Source organism: Conger conger, chromosome 8, assembly GCF_963514075.1.
Source record: "Conger conger chromosome 8, fConCon1.1, whole genome shotgun sequence".
NCBI lineage: Eukaryota > Metazoa > Chordata > Actinopteri > Anguilliformes > Congridae > Conger > Conger conger.
In genome coordinates this window covers 53647345-53666151 of record NC_083767.1, presented here as the reverse complement: position 1 = coordinate 53666151, position 18807 = coordinate 53647345, and the positions used below count along the sequence as shown (strand labels likewise).

The window sequence follows — 18807 nt, the reverse complement described above, 5'->3', positions numbered from 1 at the left end:
TTTGCTCCTGTGCAGAATAGGATGAGCTCACGTCAGATCCCCGAGTGCAGGGAGTGGATTGTCATTGTTATCTGAAGATGTCAAGAAATACATAGAATGCAATCCAGGAACCCTTAGTCTCACATAGCGCATTTATCTGATGCACTTCCACTTCAGTTAAGCAGTGTGGACAACGGTCAATTTGCAAATCGCCAGGCAGAGGAAAAATTAAATCCATGAATTTACTTGTACAGATTTATGCACTTAAGGGGAACACAGTGTATTTTCATAAATATTGCTCTTCCTTAGTACATGTATCTGTTGTGCCAGGTCAATGGGCCTAAGGAGAAGGGAGTATTTTCACAGGGTACTGTGTGGTTACCTTGGTTGAAATTTCATGTTGATTCACTGCAGCCCATTTCCTGTGGCCCAGCGCAGAATTGCATTGTTCAGGAAGTCAACTTGTTGACTCACTCGAACAGGGGAGGGATTTCTTTTGTTCTTGCAACACAATTTCACTTCCTTTAAGTATGACAGGAAAAGGGGAAACCTGTTTTGTATGGCATTTGGTAGAATGTGCTCCTTTACTGTGCTCCTCCACTTGCATTTCGTGCATGGTTGTGTTGCCACACTGACTTCCGGGAGAGCTGCGTTTGTGTGAAATCCTTTGCAGCTCTCTGCATGTTGGCTGGAATGTGAAAGTGTTTAATCTAAAACACAACACTCTTAATGGCATTTGGAGTAAGGGGCGCACGGTTTATACTGCGTGGCAGAGGAATGGGAGCAGCGCTGAGCACGGCCATGACGGGTCTGCATTACCCTTAATCCCTGCAGTGTGAAGCGGTGCTTTTCTTTCCTGTCAGCGATGTGTTATTGCTGTAACCGGGGAAGAGGGAAAGAGGCCAGAAAATGGAGTCTCTTGCACAAACATGGCTGCGCGGCCTTCCAGAGTCAGCAGGGCAGCGGCCCGTCTCTTTTAAACGGGTGAAAGTGCGGTCGTTCGGTTGGCCCCAGTGCCGTACTCCCCCCGCAAAGCGGGGGTTAGGGCCACCGCTCTGGCGGAGAGTTGTTGACGGCGTCGCACAGTAAATGCATTTCCCGCTCTGCGGGGGAGTGCTCCCTGTTGCTGCCTTTCTGGGAAAGTGCGGGAAAGCTTTAAGAAGGACGAAAAATATCGTCCACGTCCGTCTCCCTGCCGGCGGAAGCAGGGACACCCCCGTCGTATGGCTTGACGGTAAATGAAAACCCCACTAATTATGAAGCCAGTGCTGACGTCTTGCACAAACCCAGTGGCCTGACAGCACGGCCTTACGGCTTGATTGGCAGTTCTGGTTTGAGCCCAGACCCCAGCTGTTCCCTTCTGCAGCGTCGCACTGTGAGTGAGGACAGACTGTTCTGCACTGCCAGCACTTTAGCATTAGCCTCATAGTGTATGTTCTACACCACTGGGGGATCCTCAATGCTTTGGGTTTGAAAAAAAGTCCTGTTGCATTCGCTTCCATTTGCATTCTGTGTTGGTGTCTTTTATTTTTTTATTTTTTTATTTTTTTTTGACGATTTTTGTCTCGGTCAGGATAGGCTTCTCTTCAGTAACATCCCAGATCAAGCTGCACACGAGCCCACGCTGGAATCACCCTGCACAACCGTGGTCCAGGAATGCAATGTGACTGGTTTTTGGTCAATGTGACCGCTGACTGGGTTTTTTTGTGCACTCATGGCTGTGGCAGTCTGAGTCTGCCAGCAGCAGGACTGGGTTTGTTGCCCTTTACACTCCTCTGGGCAACTACACAGACCATTTTACCCCCCTTCCACCCCAACGCTCATTTCTGACCCATTACACACAACTTCTGTTTCATATCTTCTTCTTTTTTTCCCCTCTGTTTTTGTTTTCGGTCCAGGACGGCTTGGATTTGGCCCCACGATGCAGTGACTTGTAAATAGCAATAAGCATCTTATTATAGACTTGGCTGCGATTGGAGATAACCATTTATTTAGGGCAAGCCTATATTTTCCCCCTGTGGTATTGCGGATGTTCTCCTTGGGCATATTGTGGCTTCTCTCAAAGCTGACTGACCCAGTTCCTCCGGATCATTTGCCTAACCGACCTGCCAGTAACCCTGGTGCAAAGGCTCCGCAAAATATGGCAGACTTTCTTCTCAGCCGATATCTGTAGCACCAGAATCCTTTCATAAGCTTCCAGGAACCTCCGCAGGTTAACGGGTGCCACGTAGTGCTGAGAGCAAGCTTGCGAGCACGGACTCTTGACATCTGGCGGGTTGTTTGGCTTCACCATTGTCCCTCAGGGTCTACTGTAGGTGTGTCCTGGCGCTGTTGGCCTGTTCCATGGGCCGTGCGGTTTCAGCACAGCCTGGCGCAGACATGACCACCCATAATGCACTGTGGCATGCTGTAAGACCCACGTGAACCACCTCTGCAAAGAGAGTTTATGTTCAGTCCCCCCCCCCCCCATAGAGTCAGGAGAGCACCGAGCAGGACAGAGGTGTGGACTCCAGGCTTCGAGAGGCTGTTTTTCAGGCGCTCAGTAGATGTTTATCGCTTACCTTGGACAGCTTTCAAGAGAAACGAGCGCAGAGGGGCGGCGTGAGAGGACTTATGTTGGAGGTGATTAAACTCGGCCACGCCGTTCGCTTAATGCAGCCTAACGTTCGGAGGGGGAAATGTCACCGTTCCCTGCCTGAAGGCCAATGTGTAAACAAACTCCTTAGAAGGGCTTTGGACTTAAGATACAGACAAATGTTTAAATCTTTTGCAAAGCATTTATACAAATTACCCCAAAGAATAGTGAGGGGGAATTGCCTTGTTTAAAATGAATGGTGCCAGTAAGATTGGGCTGAGTAGGAATGTTGTTGCGGGATCTTTGTAGTTTTAATTGCGTGTAATTTAGTGGTTCCCAATGTGCTTTTTTGGTAATTGAACTGTTTAACTGGGGGAAAGAAGGCATGAAAAAAAAAAAAGGGGGGGGGGTGTTTGTGGTCGGTCCCTGACGCCTTCATTTTTACAAGCGCAAGAGATGGGAAAGATTCTTTTAGGATTCATGAAGAGAGGGTGTGTGTTGTGTTGTGCTGCAATATGAGTTAGTTTCCATCCTCCTTCTAAATGCGGTAGTGCATTATATGCCCCAAAGAGTGTTCTTTGTTGTTTTTGTGTTTTCACAATTCAGGCCAATATACTGATATCCAGTGCATGGTCAGAGGTGTGTTTGTGTTGTAAACTGTTCATTCACTACCTTGAGGAACTGTCACTCTCTACAACTATTACACAACTTCACAAACAATTCCCTTGCTAATAATGCAACTATTGGCTTTTAACCAGGTTAAATAAAGGTGAAATAATTTTTAAAAAATAAAAACATTCTTCAGCTAATTGCTGTTTTTCTATAGTTCCATCCATGGACGCTCTGCTATTATTGCGAAATAATGGCCATTTTATGCAAAAAATTATCATAAAGTAAAGATAAAGAGGTACCAAACACCAAGAAGCAGGTGTTCCAGATCAAATTGCGTTCGATCGTTCCTGCCGTAGACCTCTGCTATGGCTTTCTGCCAATCTGTCATGACCATTGGGAAAGCAGATAAGGTGATTACCTGTCCTGGGGGCGTTTGCGTCATGGAGCAGATGAGCTGTTTGTTCTCCACGGCCTGAGAACGCGGCGGCTGTCAGAGTGGAGTTGTCGATTGTTTTTCCGGTACGGTCCCTCAGCCCCTCCGCCCACCTGTGTGCCTGTTCTCTGCGCACGGAGGTTGGGCCAGGTGGAGTGCACGCCCACTGCTTTCCAGCTGTAGCAGAGGGCCTCATTTTGGTAGTTATTTTAATCCCCGTCAGTTTAGGGTGTGATGAACTGCAGGCATTAGGCCTGTGTCTTTTTTTTGCAGGCTTTAGGCCCGTATGTCTTTTTCTTCGATGTTATGGGTGGTTCTTCCGTTCAAGAGTGTGAGCAGATGTATTCGGAGCAAGTTGCAGCTGAATACATGAAATAAAATGAGTTCAAGGAATCGTTCAATCTTTATATTTTTGGGGGCCATTTGTCAAACAGCACTTTGCATTGGGCATTTTCTCAAAGCTCAAAACTCTTTTCCTGACTCATTAAAATGTAATGAAGCTGAACCACTGGAATAGTATAATAGTGCTGCATTGTTTTTACACAGCATTTACAAGAATAATGTTTATGAAGGCTATTAAAGTGAACTTCAACGTTCAGAACAGAGTGAAAATGAATTGCAGCTGAGCTTGACACAAAGCTTCATTTAAGAAGCAGCACTGCAATGAATTGGCATGCAGTGGCTATTTGCACTGATGGAGAAATGTTAATACAAGATGGTGCATGTGTGAGATCCTGCAGAGAAAGGAGCCAGGTAGACTGGTGGCTCACTGCTGCCTGTCCGCTCACCTCCCTGGGTGGGTTGGGTCACCGTGAAACTGCAGCACTGGAAGCATTTAAAACTGTGCTTAAATGCTTACCACGCTCTGGGACAGGGATGTGGAAGAGCAGCCTACCTTCCCCGCATGTGAACAGCACCAGCGGCCATCTGTGATTACCGGGAGGAATCTGACCTCTGCTTTCCTCGCCCTCTTAATGGTTAAAACTTCGGCGCTGATGGTCGTGGGACCACGGGAGCGGTGTGCCTCCCACACCTCCGTCGCGGTCACGGCCCATGGTCAGGGCCCGGTCAGCCCGCTGGCCGGTTAACGATGCGTGGCCCTGAGATGACCGCACGCTTCATATGGTTGCCGTTAAGAACAACAACCCCCCCCCCCCCCCCCCACCCTCTTCCCCCCCCAAGATTATAATGATTTGGGGAACGACCGCAACCTGTGGGCCTTTGATGTCTGCGAGGGGGAAGGAATGAGAGGAGGCAGGGAAAGTTTGGGCGGATGAAAGCAGCCGGACTGAAAGAGCAGCAGACCACAGCCCACCTCACAGAGCAGGAGCCCGAGCCGTCTGCCAGGGCTCGCAGTCAGGGGAGCAGAGGAGCAGACGTACCTCCGGCTCCCGCACCTGCACCTCACGCCCCGGGAGGTAGAGAGCCTTAACGCACGCAGTGTGTAGGAGGGAGGGATGCTTACCGCTCGCCCACCCAGCAGTCAGAACGCCCGTCTCACAGGACGATGTTTTCACCGCCTGGCTGAACGCTGTTTGCTGAATGCTGCATAAGCCCATAGGCCCGCTTGGTGTGATGAGTGGAGATAATGCACAAACAGGAAGGGGTCTTTGACTCTGAAGTCTTCATCGAGCCCTATCACTTCCTGGTGTTCAGTGGATGGAGCCGGGCTTTGGCAGGGCTTTGCGTTCCTGAGCCAACAGCACAATGGTGAGAAAGCTGTGGCCGTAGGCTCCTAATCTCACTCATGCCGTCAAAATCTCCATTGTGGGAAGGATTCAAAAGCAGAAAAAACTAAGAGGAATTTAGTGAGTCATGGTTTCTACCCGGTCCTGAGGCAGGAGTGAGGAGCAAACATCTCGGCCGATTCGGTTCCCCTCGGGAGTGTGATGCGAGCTGTCCCAGTCACGCTGCTCTGTGCCTTGGTTTAGTGTTGAGTGAATGGGCCTGACCTTAACCTGGGGCACCTGAGGGCTGAGGATAGCTATGTGGATGGGGCCCTGGAACACAATGGTGCTGTCAAGTGAGGGGGGTCGAGTTTCCACAGGCCAGGACAGGCCAGGACAGGCCAGGACAGGCCAGGACGGGCCAGAACGGGACGAAACTGATTCAGTTTGTGCTCGCCCGCGCTCCCTCTCCAGAGCCCCTTCGCAGTGACCTCACCAGTGAATCATACAGATGATTGTTTGAAGTCGCTTCAGATGTCCAACAAAGACCTTGCGGCTAGTCATATACCGTACAGAGTACTAGTCGTGAATATGTGACGGGGTTAAGTTACTGTACAGCAAAACTTGTATCGGATTGGACTACATTTCACAATGACACAGGAAGACCTAAAGCAGTAATTCTGAAACGAATGAATTTGCTTTGAATGGAAAATGACAATTGCAAATGAAGGTCGCTACATCAAAAAACTATATGCAAGTTTTTTTTTTAAATATTTAAACAGACTCAAATTTGCCCTTGGCATCTTCAACCAGGTTTGAGCAGACATAACTTGACACTTGAATGTTTTTGTTACATAGGCTTATGTCCCCGTGCGGTGTGTTTTGATTACACAGAGAGGAAAGGCCACTCTGAGTTAATTATTGTCATGGGTAACGATGATAGGAGTGATCTCATCCTGTTAATTATGAACAGAGTTTATCTTCTTAGTTCATTTATATTGTTCTTTGTCTGTCCAGATGCTGATTAAATCTTGAAGGATTTTACCTTTTAAAGGGTTTATAGCGGTTAGGTGCCTATATTTACCACTCAAGAAAAAAAAAAAAAAAATCTTTTGTGTGTTTTGTATGTTCATAATTGGAGGGCTCTGGGTTGTGTGCTTCAAGACAGCGACTTCCTGATTGGCAGTTATAGTATGTTTTTCTGTTCTTTGAGTTCACCAATCTGCTAATGCAAGCACCAGTGTCTGCATTACGAATTAGCAGAGTACGGTACGTGAAAGTACCCAGAGTCCCAGACTCTCAGCACTGCAGTCTTTCAGTTAGAAATGACCAGTCGCAGTCCTACTGGCCATTCAATGGCCTGCTGGTAACAGTCACTCTCATAGTGAGTTTCTCACGTCCGTAGATGCATTTTCTTCAACAAAATGTACTACAGCGTTAATTGTTAATTTCAGTTTTTCAGTACAAGCTTAAGTGAAACCAAAGGCAAGACTTCTGTTTGCCGATTAGCTTCGTGGGCAGGTTTTTTTACGGTGAACTTCTCACTTACTTGGTGAAATTTGAGCTGTTATCAGCTGAGTAATTCATCCAGGACACCACTAATCTTCCCCAAACGGGACAGAACAACGTGTACAATCTCTGCTTGGGCTTGTAGTTCAGTGCGTACAGCTGATTTGTGGTGGGTGAGTGTCTGAGGGAGTGGGGTTCGTCAAGGGGGCTGTCCCAGAGGGCCCCCAGGTTTCAGAAGAAATGCAGCTGTATATGTCCAAGCACTCAGTCTCAGCACCCCGCACAACTCCCATCTTTTTCTTTTAATTTCCTATCGCTATAAATGTACTCTGCCAGACGACCTTTGACCTTCGGTTCGGGAGATGGGTGACTCGCTGTGCAAATCGCATTCCATCACACCTCAGCACCTTACCCAACATTGATGGGTCAATTTTTTTCAGCGTTTGCCATCACTGTTGTAATTACTCCCAATTAGGTGGGGAAGGTGGGAAGATTAAATAAACGATGGAAACTGGTTGCATTGTTTATTTTCCATCTGTAGCTGAGTGGCTGCTGTCTGTGGTGTCTGGACTGGCAGGTGCAGGAAGAGCACCCTCAGTTTTGTGGTTAACGGGCACCGGTCAAAATACTTCCTCCTTGTGCCCGACACACCAGTTGTCGGGCAACGCTCCTCACAGCGTTAAACACCGCGGTTACCCGCGGTCCTGTGAACCTCTGCCGCGGGCCCCACGGACAGAACCACATCCAACGGGAGGAGGAGGAGCCGGCATACCTTTCATGTGGGCAGGAACCCGTGCATCCAGGTTCTCCCTCAGTGCCAATAAAGCCTGTCGTGAGGAAGTGTGTGCATTGTTATCCGCCCTGCCCTCCGAGAGGGGGGTTCGGGGAAGGCCTGCCGCTTGAATTGTTCAAAAGACTCGCATTTCCTTGAGATTTTCACTTCACGGCGCAACCCGGGCAGAAAGTTAAGTTAACATTTCGCAGCGAGGCCCCCCCCGCCCCACCCAGTCCCCTGCGATACACGGCCTTCCCCTTTTGTCTTTTCTTTTCTTTTTTCTTTTTTTTTATGTTCTGAGACATAAACAAGGTTACGAAATGTCCAAGTGTTAAGACTTCCAGGGCAGGGTTAAATGCTGAGCTCTGCAGGGTGTAACAACCTGTTGACACTGTAAAGTGATGTAATAACATATGTACCCTGCAATAAGGAAACCAAACCTGTTACTCGTCTTATGACACGCTACGAATAGCAATTTGTAAAGCCTCAAATCTGCTTGGTTTCTGTTTGTTTTATTGCAGTCATTTAATTAATCTTGAATTTGGAAACTTTGGTTCCATATCATCTGTCCATTTGAGGATCTGATGTGGTTAGAATTAGACCAAAGGACTAAGTCACATCTCAGGCCTTGTGAGAAGACACAGATTTTTCTAGAAAAAGCACCATGTTGCTCTGTGGAGGCTCTGGTGTTTGGACTATGTTGAAACACCACTGTGTAACCACAATGAGAGCCAGACAGAGGTACAGATTCAGTTTTACAGTATCGGCCTGGGAGATGGCGATAGCAGGAGATGTGACTGATAGGGCCGTGATGTCTGAAGATGAATGCAGGTTGGATAAATATAACTCCACAGCGTCAGCGTTGTTTTACCTCTCCCTTTTCGAAGAGCTATGGGTCTGCCTTGGGCCTGGGGCCCAGAATGGCTCTCTTCCAGAACCTTCTCTTGACATCCTCCGCCCACTGTAGATTATTACAGGAAGGAAGGTTTAGGAGGGAGTAGGGCGGGGAAGGTCCTCAGGTAAATGTCGTAAAAGCCGTCGACCATTGTCAGAGGGAATTTAACGGTCTGTGAATAACACCCTCAGTCGCGCAGAGGGAAAAGGGGGCAGCAGGAAAGCAAGGCCTCCACAAAGTGCTGACTGTTCCCACAGATCTGCTGCTGAACGGGGCGGAGGTGGAGACTGTAAACACAGGGGGGGGGGGGGAAGTGCTGATGCAGGTCCCTCTACAGCTGGGGCAGGCTGGGGCAAAGCACCCTCACCCAATCCGCAAACCTGGCACGGCTGGGACCTGAGCGTCTCTAAACACGAGAGCCGTACCACCTGCGTTCCTCACAGGCCCGTTTCCCATCAACCCCTGCTCCTCTGCTGAAGGCCTTTTCACAACACCGCAGGACGTGTGTGTGTCTGCTTGACCGGGCGTGACTTTGTGACCATTCGTCTGTACAAATGGAGTACTGAGACCTGCCGTCTGTGAGTTTTGGTTCTGTTTAATGTCCGTCACAGGAAGCCTAGAAGATGGGTTTCTGTCCCCAGACCATTGCTGCACGGGAAGTAAACTCTTCCTCTTGGGAACCCGACAGACCGATGTCACTGTTTGGGGTTTCTCAGTACTGTAATGGAGCTCTGTAGCACTCTCGGCGGGCTGTGTCACCTTGAGTGCTGCTTCTGTCAGGCAAACGCATGCAAGTCAGTGAAGGAGACTTGACCCAATATGAAGTGAAATTAGCGGAGGAATGTCAGCGATGGAGGAAAGGTGTGGTCACAGGGGGCTTCCTGTGTGTGCACTGTGATCAAGAGGGAGGGGGGCTGGAGGTGGGTCGATCCAGACCAGCCTCCCGCTTACCCTGGCCACCACAGCCTGGTTCTGTATAGGACTGGCAACATCGAGCGTAGGTTAATTTTGCAGTGTTTTGACTGCCCCCATCTGGCAGAGCTTTGGCGAGCAGCAGGCTTTCTGGTGAGGGTGAAGGGGAGTGGGAGGGGGCTGCTCTTATCGCTCTCTGTCAGACGAGCTCGCTAACAAAGCAACGCAAAAACCCCGCCCCATCTCCCTGGCAACACCACACAAATTCCATTTTTAACAAACAACGCAGTCTGCCCCCACTCTACATTACTGAGCTATGCTAACAATCCCAGGCCAAGAACGCAGTATTAATACCCTCTTTACCTTACAACACACACACTCCACTCCGCCTGACCAGTGACATAACTCTTAAACTCTTAATGCCCTGAGTAACTCTAAAAAGTCACTGACAAAGCAACGTGGTACACCTGCCTTAAAGGCACAACGGCAACTCTGTTCTGACCGACAACAGTGCAGGTTCCTGTTTTACCTGACTGGCAGCCCTAACCCTCCGTCTTCCTGACCGAAAATGGAAGCCCTACCCCTGTTATCCCGTAAGCCAATGGGAGAGGACCCAATTGTAACTGTGCCAGCACTGCCGTCCATTAAAAGCTGCGTGGGCCGCAGAGCTTAACTGAGTTTAACTAAAGCCTACCTTCAGATAGGGACTCGGCATTGCGTAAGGCTCAGTGTCTGCGGTTCCTCGCTGTACACAGCAAACCCACAGCCCTTATCTCTCTCGCTCGCCCTCCCTGCTGCCTGACCTTGCTTTGCTGGGCCCAGCAGACACGCAGTGTGTGAAAACGATAGCCTGACGCTGTGCTAGTCAAGGTTACGGTGCGTCCGTTAGCCACGCCCGCTAGCGTTAGCCTTGGAGGACCCGCTCGGACAGGTGGCGCAGAGCCGCGTACCGTGCGGCGGGGGCGGCGGCCTGAATCCCTTCTCTGGCTTTCTGATCCGTCTCCAAGCCCAGCGCTGAAGCCAGCACCCCCCACACACTCCCCAACCGAGGGGGAGGAGCTGTGCTTTTTTGTGGTGCATTACCTCATCGGCCGTGTTTGTGTTGCCTTTGTCACGCCTGGCAAGAGTGGCCTCCGTCTTAACCCTCTCCTCTCCGCACCTGCCTGTCCTGTTCAGCTGCAGACTGCAGGGGACGACGCTACTATCACTGTGCTGTAGCGCAGAGCGTGCTCTGGACTGGAGGGTTTAGATCTTAACGAGGACCGTGGAAGATGGGCTATTGCTGTTGTTGGACCACAGTGGGTTCTGATCCCTTGTGGGATTCAAAAGTGCTTAAACCATAATTGCTTCAGCAAAGAGGCAGCGTATGAAAGGGCAATATGTCAAATGTAAGTAGCTCTGTGTTTGAGTGCGCCAGGGGCGTAAATCATTTAAAATGAGGGATGCATTTTCAGACGCTCTCCTATGGAAGGAAGTGTTTTAAGAGCAACTGTAGATGGCTGTATTTGTCATGGTAGGATGTGTAGCAGCCTGACAGCAGAGCTAATTGCGGAGACGCTCTGAGAGAGAGAGAGTGCCCTGGAGCTGCACCTCCACCCCCAGACGTGATGGGACCCACGTGAGGGCCGGCCGCTCCTGCTGCTCTCCTCCAGGGTAGGAGCCAACAGAGCCCCATTCACCCCTCCATTGCTCCACCGGGCTGACCCATATACTCACGACTGAGCGGAGCAGAGCCAAACTCCCTGCGCAAAAACAGCCGCCTCTGCATTTCTGAGGGGGAGGATGGGTCTCCTGGGGTTGTAGGGTCCCTGGGTTTTTAGGGGGTTACCTGGAATGGCTCTGTAGGCATGGTAGGGGAGCTGGGGCGGGGGAGTTCTTCTAATGAAAGGCGAATGGGGACTTCCCGGCAATCGTTTGATCTAGTTTATCGTCGTTTGAAAATTAAGTAGAGAAAAGGCTGTAATCCTGTGAAGCTGTTTAAAGTGTTGATGAGATTCAGCTCTAGCAGCCTGTCTGCTGGGGGGGGCGGGGGTCGGGGGGGACCAGTTCCTCTGCAGTATTTTCGGTTTCCCCTTTCTGACTGAACTGCTCGCAAACCTAACCATACTGTACAGTTGCTGTTTTGGGCAATGTACATGAAGACCGAAAGTTGCCACCAATAGTGTGTGTCAAACAGTGCAAGCAGATTCGGAGACAGCCTTGTGAGGGGGTGGGTGAAACTACAGGGGCGATTCCTGAGCTGGTTTGCTGTAAATCACCAAGACAATGGGCTGGCCCCAGTCCATAGTCCACACAGTAGGATACCAGACAAGGCCTCAGTGACTGTGACAGACCTGTTGTTGTTGTTGTGGTAGCTAAGGCACTAAATGGGTTGTGGTCCGAAGGCAGTCCTCCTCTGTCACACGGGTACCACCAAGATTAAGATTTAAGACTGTGCTGCTGCAACTGCTGTAGTGCTACATCTAAATAGAAGGTTACGGGAGGAGTGACCAGATTTTTCGGAAGATGAACCCTGAGTAGGGATTATAGGATGACCAAAACTGCCCCATAATCCCCTGGGTGCTCACTGTAAGCCACTTTGTTCATCTGTTGCCCCTACCCTGTCTTAACCACCCTGGGTCTTCCTGCCCCCTTCTCTGATCTGATAATTTTGCAGTGTGTGGTGGTGGTATCCTTATCCTGGCAGGCTGCAGAAATGCACTGTGGTCTCATTAGCAGTGCTGTGTTGGAAAAGCTCTAGTGTGACTCATTCCCTGGAACAGTTAAACTGTGTTTGGGGTTGAGGTTCTTCATTCATGGATGGGTTTCATACCCCCAGGTTTCTCGGTTCACAACTCAAAAATCTGTCAAAATCAGGACTGAAAGACCTACTAAACTTATTACAATCGCTGCGGACCAAACCAACACAGTCCTGTATTTCGGTTGGCAAAGCCTTTGCTGCTGCGGAGGTTGCACCAGACAGTCCCTAAATGTATTACCCTACACCGTCCCATCGCCCTCTGGGACAGATAGTCAGTGCTTACCAGTTACATCTTTTGGAAAACAGGTACACACGTTGCCTATTGGGTAGTTAAGGGAATTGGACTTTCCCTGGTGTGTTAGTGATTAGAGTACTTTCCCCGTTAGGGTGCTTGCAGTGCAGTTGTCTCAGTAAGACCTCTCGCTCGTCTCCTGAATAGCACCTGTCCAGCTTTAATCCATTAAGTCACCAGGGCCACTGAGCCCAGAGGTCAGACCGAGGTCAGCTGATCTTTTCGGGCGGGGAGGACTGCACCTGCCACTGCAGCAAGCCCTCCCCCCCTCCCACTCACCACACCAAATCCTTGGGAAAGAAATGAGGACTTAACAGGTGTGAGACACTGGCCCTCAGCGATTAACAGTGTGGCCTTCACACTCGGTGAGCGTGAGTTTTGGCCAGATATGAAACCTCCCCCACCAGTCGCCGCACAAACCAGAAGGGAGGAATCGGCAAGTTAAGAAATCGTCGGAAAGCACGCGCTCCCTTTAACAGTGGCTCTGTCCCTATGACCTCATCGGCCTTGAGAACTGCCATTCGCCGGCAGCCCCCGCCCCAGGGGCCCGTTCTGTTGACGCATCCTGTTTGTTCCACGACACAAGCGGGCCTGAGATGCATCTGTAAATGGGTGTAAAGGACGTGACCAGTGCTGCTCTTCGCACTCTTCGCAGTCCTCAGAGAGACGTTCATCCCTCGCACGTCTCTCAGCTGTTCTCCCCTGTGCGGAGCGGCCGCCCTGCCCCGCTGAGGCTGTTATTATAACCAGGCTGCTCTCTCTGCGCGCGGGGAATGTTTGCCTGTCCGTGTGCTGGCATCTCAGCCAGGACCAGGCAGACCCTTATAAGGGGAGCTGCAGCGCTCTTGTGAGCATGAGCTCACTGCACGGTCCAAGGGCTGCTCGCTGGCCCCTTCTTTAGGAGCATTAAGGAATCTAGGCCTGCTCCTCATCCCCCCCAGATAGGGCCGTGTGGGCCAGCTGGAACACTGTGTTTGCCTGGGAGAACCTGTGTGTCTGTCTGTCTCTGTCTGTCTCTGTCTGTCTGTCTCTGTCTGTCTGTCTCTGTCTGTGCGTGCACACATACACATACACTTGCTCTTGCCTCTATTTGTCCCTATGTGGAGGGTTGGTGTGGGTGGGATGTGATGTGCTGTGGGAATCTGTCCTGCTGCTCTGTGGGGATGGAGCAGTGTATACCACAGGGTGTGTGCACAGGGCCCTGGAATAGAAGCAGTGTGTCAGTTCTCTGCAGTGAGCCGGTTCAGTGGAAAGCAGAACTGGTGGAGTTTGTGGGCTGGGTGACTTTGCAGGAAGAGCTTTGTCAGACTGACTGTCAGCTCTGCTATTGGCTCATGGTATCTTGTCGAATACTTTATGCGGTTTGTGTGTGCGTGGGTTGCCTGTCATGTGTAGCAGTGACGGATGTTTCGTCTCCTGACTCGTCTGCCTTGTGGCCTCAGGCCTGCTGTAGGCTGATGTGAGCTGCGGGAAAGCCCTTTTCATAGGAGGAGTGATCGTCTCCTTCAGGGCCTGATGCCCGGGAAAGCTCGTAGGGATGACCTTGCATCTTTGAGTGGGCCGTGTTGCTCATTACATCAGCTGATCTCCCCCTTTCACCCCCTCTCTCCCTGTTAGAAAAGCACGCCTAATTAGGCCATGTTTGTGTCTTTCCCGTTTGTCTGCAGGATGTGGAGAAAGAGAGGGAGCTCCGCACTCACCTCAGCCGGGAGGAGATCAGCCACAAGGTGGAGCTGTACAACTCGGCCGTCAGGGACCACCTGAAAATGACCCTGGTGAGCTACCGTCTTCCTGGGTTGTGAGGGCACACGGATGACTTCCTCGTCGAAGCCAGAGGAATTTGTTGGGGTGAAAACGAGCACAGACGCGCACAGACACACACACACACACACACACACACACACACCTCAGATGGATGCTGCTGTTCCGTAGAAATCAGCCATCCATGCATGTTCCGTTTTGTGTGTGAATGTCTGTGTTGTGCCTATGGGAGTTTTATGTACCTTTGCTGGAGCTACATTGAGAGAGAAGTGTAGAACCTTCTGGACTTTGTTTCAGCGATGTGGCATGTTGGCAGGTTCTCTGTGTAGAAGACTGTAAAGATCGGTCTCATAACTGAAATTCATAAATTAATCCCCCTTTCATTTTCTGCTTGTGAATGAGAACAAATTAATGCTAACATCACTGAAAATTATACAGATATGATGTCCAAAGGTTCTGCATTTCTCCCCTCAAGATGGCTTCTTAAATAGACTGTCCAACTGCCACGCTGTCTGAAATCTGCAGCCCGGTACTGACTCTGGAGCTTGGCTCTGTGTTCTGCCTGTGGTGATTGAACAAGAAAAGCCTTCTCTGGATTGGATTAGGAACAGGAATGACAGGAACCTATTTGTTGCTGGCATACATCAATGTTACATAATCCCTTTGACCGCTTTTGCTTTTTTACAACTTTTAAATATTTGACATCCTTCCCTCTGTCCTTTGAAGGAAAGGCATGCTATGGTGTGCTTGTGTTGAGTTGCACCAAATTGTGTTGTTGCTGATGAAGCACAAAGCCAGCATTGGTTCGAGTGAAACATCAGCTATTTCACAAGCACTGGTTTCCAGCCCTGGTGCAGTCACCGCATGCAGTCTTAGTGACTGTTGCTCTCGGTCACACTCTGTAGTGATGTGGCCTTTCAAATCTGGGATCCATTTCGCGACGAGCCCCTCCCAAGAAAGGCGCACTCGCCATTTTGTGCCTTTGCGAACGAGGTGAAGGCTGTGACCGAACTAAAGGCTCTCTCTCCTTCTCTCCCTTTCTCTTTCCCTCTTTCTCTCTCTCCCTCTCTCTTTCTCTCTCCCTCTCTTTTCCTCTTTCCTTTTCTCTCTCTTTCTCTCTCTCCCTCTCACAGAACCCCAGTGGCCTCTACACGGGCTTCATCAAGGTCCAGCTGGAGCTGCTGCGGCCAATCACGGTGCGGGGCGGGGGCGGGGGCGGGCCCACCAGGATGCACCCAATCAACAACAACGGCGGTGAGGAGGCCTTCTACATGCCCCGCGGCACCGTCAACACCCTGCACATCAGCAGCTCCAACACGGTGCGCCAGGTCATCGAGGCCCTGCTGCAGAAGTTCACCGTGGCCGACAACCCCGCCAAGTTCGCCCTGTTCAAGCGCTACCGCCGAGAGGAGCAAGGTGAGCCGGGATAGGGGAGGAGGCCAGCGCTTCTCTGCGCGTCTGTTCAGGTCCGGAGGCTCGTGCGCTATTCGGAGTGAAGCTCTGTGCTCAGGGAGATGGTCAGTGCATATAATGGAGTAGAGCTATCCTGATAGGCACTGGTAGGGGGATGTCTTGATAGGCACTGGTAGGGGGATGTCCTGATAGGCACTGGTAGGAGGATGTCCTGATAGGCACTGGTAGGGGGATGTCTTGATAGGCACTGGTAGGGGGATGTCCTGATAGGCACTGGTAGGGGGATGTCCTGATAGGCACTGGTAGGAGGATGTCCTGATAGGCACTGGTAGGGGGATGTCCTGATAGGCACTGGTAGGGGGATGTCCTGATAGGCACTGGTAGGGGGATGTCTTGATAGGCACTGGTAGGGGGATGTCCTGATAGGCACTGGTAGGAGGATGTCCTGATAGGCACTGGTAGGGGGATGTCTTGATAGGCACTGGTAGGGGGATGTCCTGATAGGCACTGGTAGGGGGATGTCCTGATAGGCACTGGTAGGAGGATGTCCTGATAGGCACTGGTAGGGGGATGTCCTGATAGGCACTGGTAGGGGGATGTCTTGATAGGCACTGGTAGGGGGATGTCCTGATAGGCACTGGTAGGGGGATGTCCTGATAGGCACTGGTAGGGGGATGTCCCGATAGGCACTGGTAGGGGGATGTCCTGATAGGCACTGGTAGGGGGATGTCCTGATAGGCACTGGTAGGGGGATGTCCTGATAGGCACTGGTAGGGGGATGTCCTGATGGGCACTGGTAGGGGGATGTCCTGATAGGCACTGGTAGGGGGATGTCCTGATGGGCACTGGTAGGGGGATGTCCTGATGGGCACTGGTAGGGGGATGTCCTGATAGGCACTGGTAGGGGGATGCAATCCCACACTGTCTCACAGCCAGATGTGATGTACAGCAGACTGCATGCTTCAGGCATGTCAGGTATGCAGTAACTGCCTTATGGGGTCATGTTTCTGTCTGCGTGTGTTTGTCTGCGCCTGCCTGTTTGTGTGCGTACATACTTGTGTATTTGCGGGCGTTTGTGTGGTTCTAAAAGCCACAGGCCTCTCCTGGCTCTCCCAGCCTGCAGCCCTGTGCTATTAATACAGCGATAGGGCAGGAATGCCCCGCACCAGGGCACTTCCCCGCACCAGGGCACCTCCCCGCAGCTGCTGCCCCGGCCCGCTGCCCGCGCTGACGGACGCCCGCGACAGGTTTCCCGCCCTCCCCCTGAGCCTGTGGAGCAGGGCGCACCGCAGGGCGTGGCCCGGGCCCTGGCTCCACCGCGTCTGCTCACACCCTGAGTTACATTACGATCACTTATCTACCGTGACGTCAGGACCGCAGCATTCATACTGTAAAAATACCTCCGCTGCGCGTAAGAGCGCTCCAAGCAGCTCTGAAGACAGGCAGCCGTGCGTGGAGGACAGCTCATATAGGTGTGCTCATGTACTCCTTGTGCCACCTGGTGGATTAGGGGGTAATGTTGTGTATTTCCTGTGAAATGCCAGCCAAAACATTTGCTTCTGGCACTGTACTCCCAAGTTTTTGTGGTGGGTTTGGCTGAAATGAGCAGGAATCCCAAAATAATTTTAATGCTTGAATTTTGCGACTATTTAAATTTAACCACTCAAGTTGGGTAGATTGATTGTGTGCCAGTGATGTTTATACATGCAGTTATTAATAATACCATCTGTGTAGGGGTTAGGGAACCGGAGGATGGCGGTTCAAATCCGAGGCGGGGCTATGCTGTTGTTCCTCCATGCAAGTTACTTAACCTGAATTACTCTACGGAATAAGCAGCTGTGTTAGTGGTTAGTTTGAAAAGATATTACCAGTGTTGGGTCACTCTAGATAAGGGTGACTTAAGATAATGAAAAAAATACAGACACAGAAAAGCTAGTTGTGCACGAGAGACCATTGTTGAGGCAAACCTGGGAAACGGCTTGGGTAGAAGGGCTCTTCATATTTGTCGGTCTGCGTTGCAGTGACGCTGGCATGGTCTGTCCTGAAATGCTGTCAGTAATGGGCTCATTCTTGTGCTTTGGTGGTTGTTAGGTTGTTCGGTGAGCAATCGTTGAGGATTGTGCTGGCTGTCATCTCTGCAAGGCTAATCACTGATTCCTGGAACGCTTATGTCAAGCATTCCATGCAATTCCCAACCGCGCACATGGAAAAGTGCTCAACCCCAGTGCAATCCTTCAAGTACCTGCTTTTGTGTTGTCCTGAAATGCACTGTTATTTAGACTGTCAAGAGTACTTTAGTCAATAATTGTGGGAAAGGTTCATTTCTTTGTCTTTTCTATTGAGCCTAAAGGAGCTCTCCTGATTGGGCAGATCAGAGTAGCTCTCCTGATTGGTCAATGCGGAGGAGCTCTCCTGATTTGGGAGAGCTGTGGTAATATCCTGATTGGTTAGAGCAGAGGAGCTCTCCTCATTGTATAGAGGGGTGCAACAGTATATAGGTAGTTGCGCGGTATTGCCCAGACTGAGATTACAGCCTTTTGTGTTAATAACCTCACCCAGCCTCCCAAATTAAGGGCTATGACTGTGTTTGAGTGTGTGTAGAGTGCAAGAGTGTGTGTTAAGAGTTTCCGACACCCTCGTAGTGTGCCCCTGTCTCCCAGACAGTGCTGCTGTGCGCCTTGGCGCGCCTTGCTCTTCATTAAACAGAGGGGGGACTGAGCCCCCTGCTTCAGACAGGCTGTCTAGACGGGGCTGTTTTCGTGGGGTAAATGACAGAAAATACGAGCTGCCTGCGGCCAGCCCTATAGACACATTGAGGTAGAAACCCAGTGGATGGGGTTAACCTCCTGGAGTAGAGGCTGTGAGAAATGCTCTCGTTCCTCCTCCTCCTCCTCCTCACAGCTGTGTGTCCTGGTGCACTGTGACTGTGGGACCGCGTGGGGCAGGGCCACGGCTGGAGGGCGGGTGGTTCCGGAAACTTCCGGCTGCACCGTGGGGAGTTCATAACAACCGTCCTCTCAGCTGGGCTGGGGGAAAGCCTTTAACTGGCCTGCTGTATGGAAATACTATTCTCGTGAATTGCGTTATCTTACTGCACATGCAGTTGTTTAGCTTTCGTGAATGATCAACTAGTTTCGTCTGGATCGTCTGATCTAGTTTCCTGGAACTGCATGTCCTGGTGTTGAGGAGTCAGGGAGTGGCTGTCAAAGTCTTGGTCTTCAGAGGAGTATATTTTGGGATATTT

The 18807-nt window shown here is 50.7% G+C and overlaps 1 protein-coding gene across 3 annotated transcripts in view; it reads left to right on the top strand.

Annotated features, from left to right (window-relative positions):
• The window catches only part of rassf3 (Ras association domain family member 3), a 51960-nt gene that overhangs the window by 28797 nt on the left and 4356 nt on the right, over positions 1–18807 (top strand). For all 3 annotated transcript variants that reach the window (XM_061252944.1, XM_061252945.1, XM_061252946.1), the window contains 2 exons: positions 14057–14164; positions 15284–15566. In XM_061252944.1, the coding sequence (XP_061108928.1) occupies positions 14057–14164; positions 15284–15566 (391 nt within the window). The remainder of the gene's footprint in view (positions 1–14056; positions 14165–15283; positions 15567–18807) is intronic.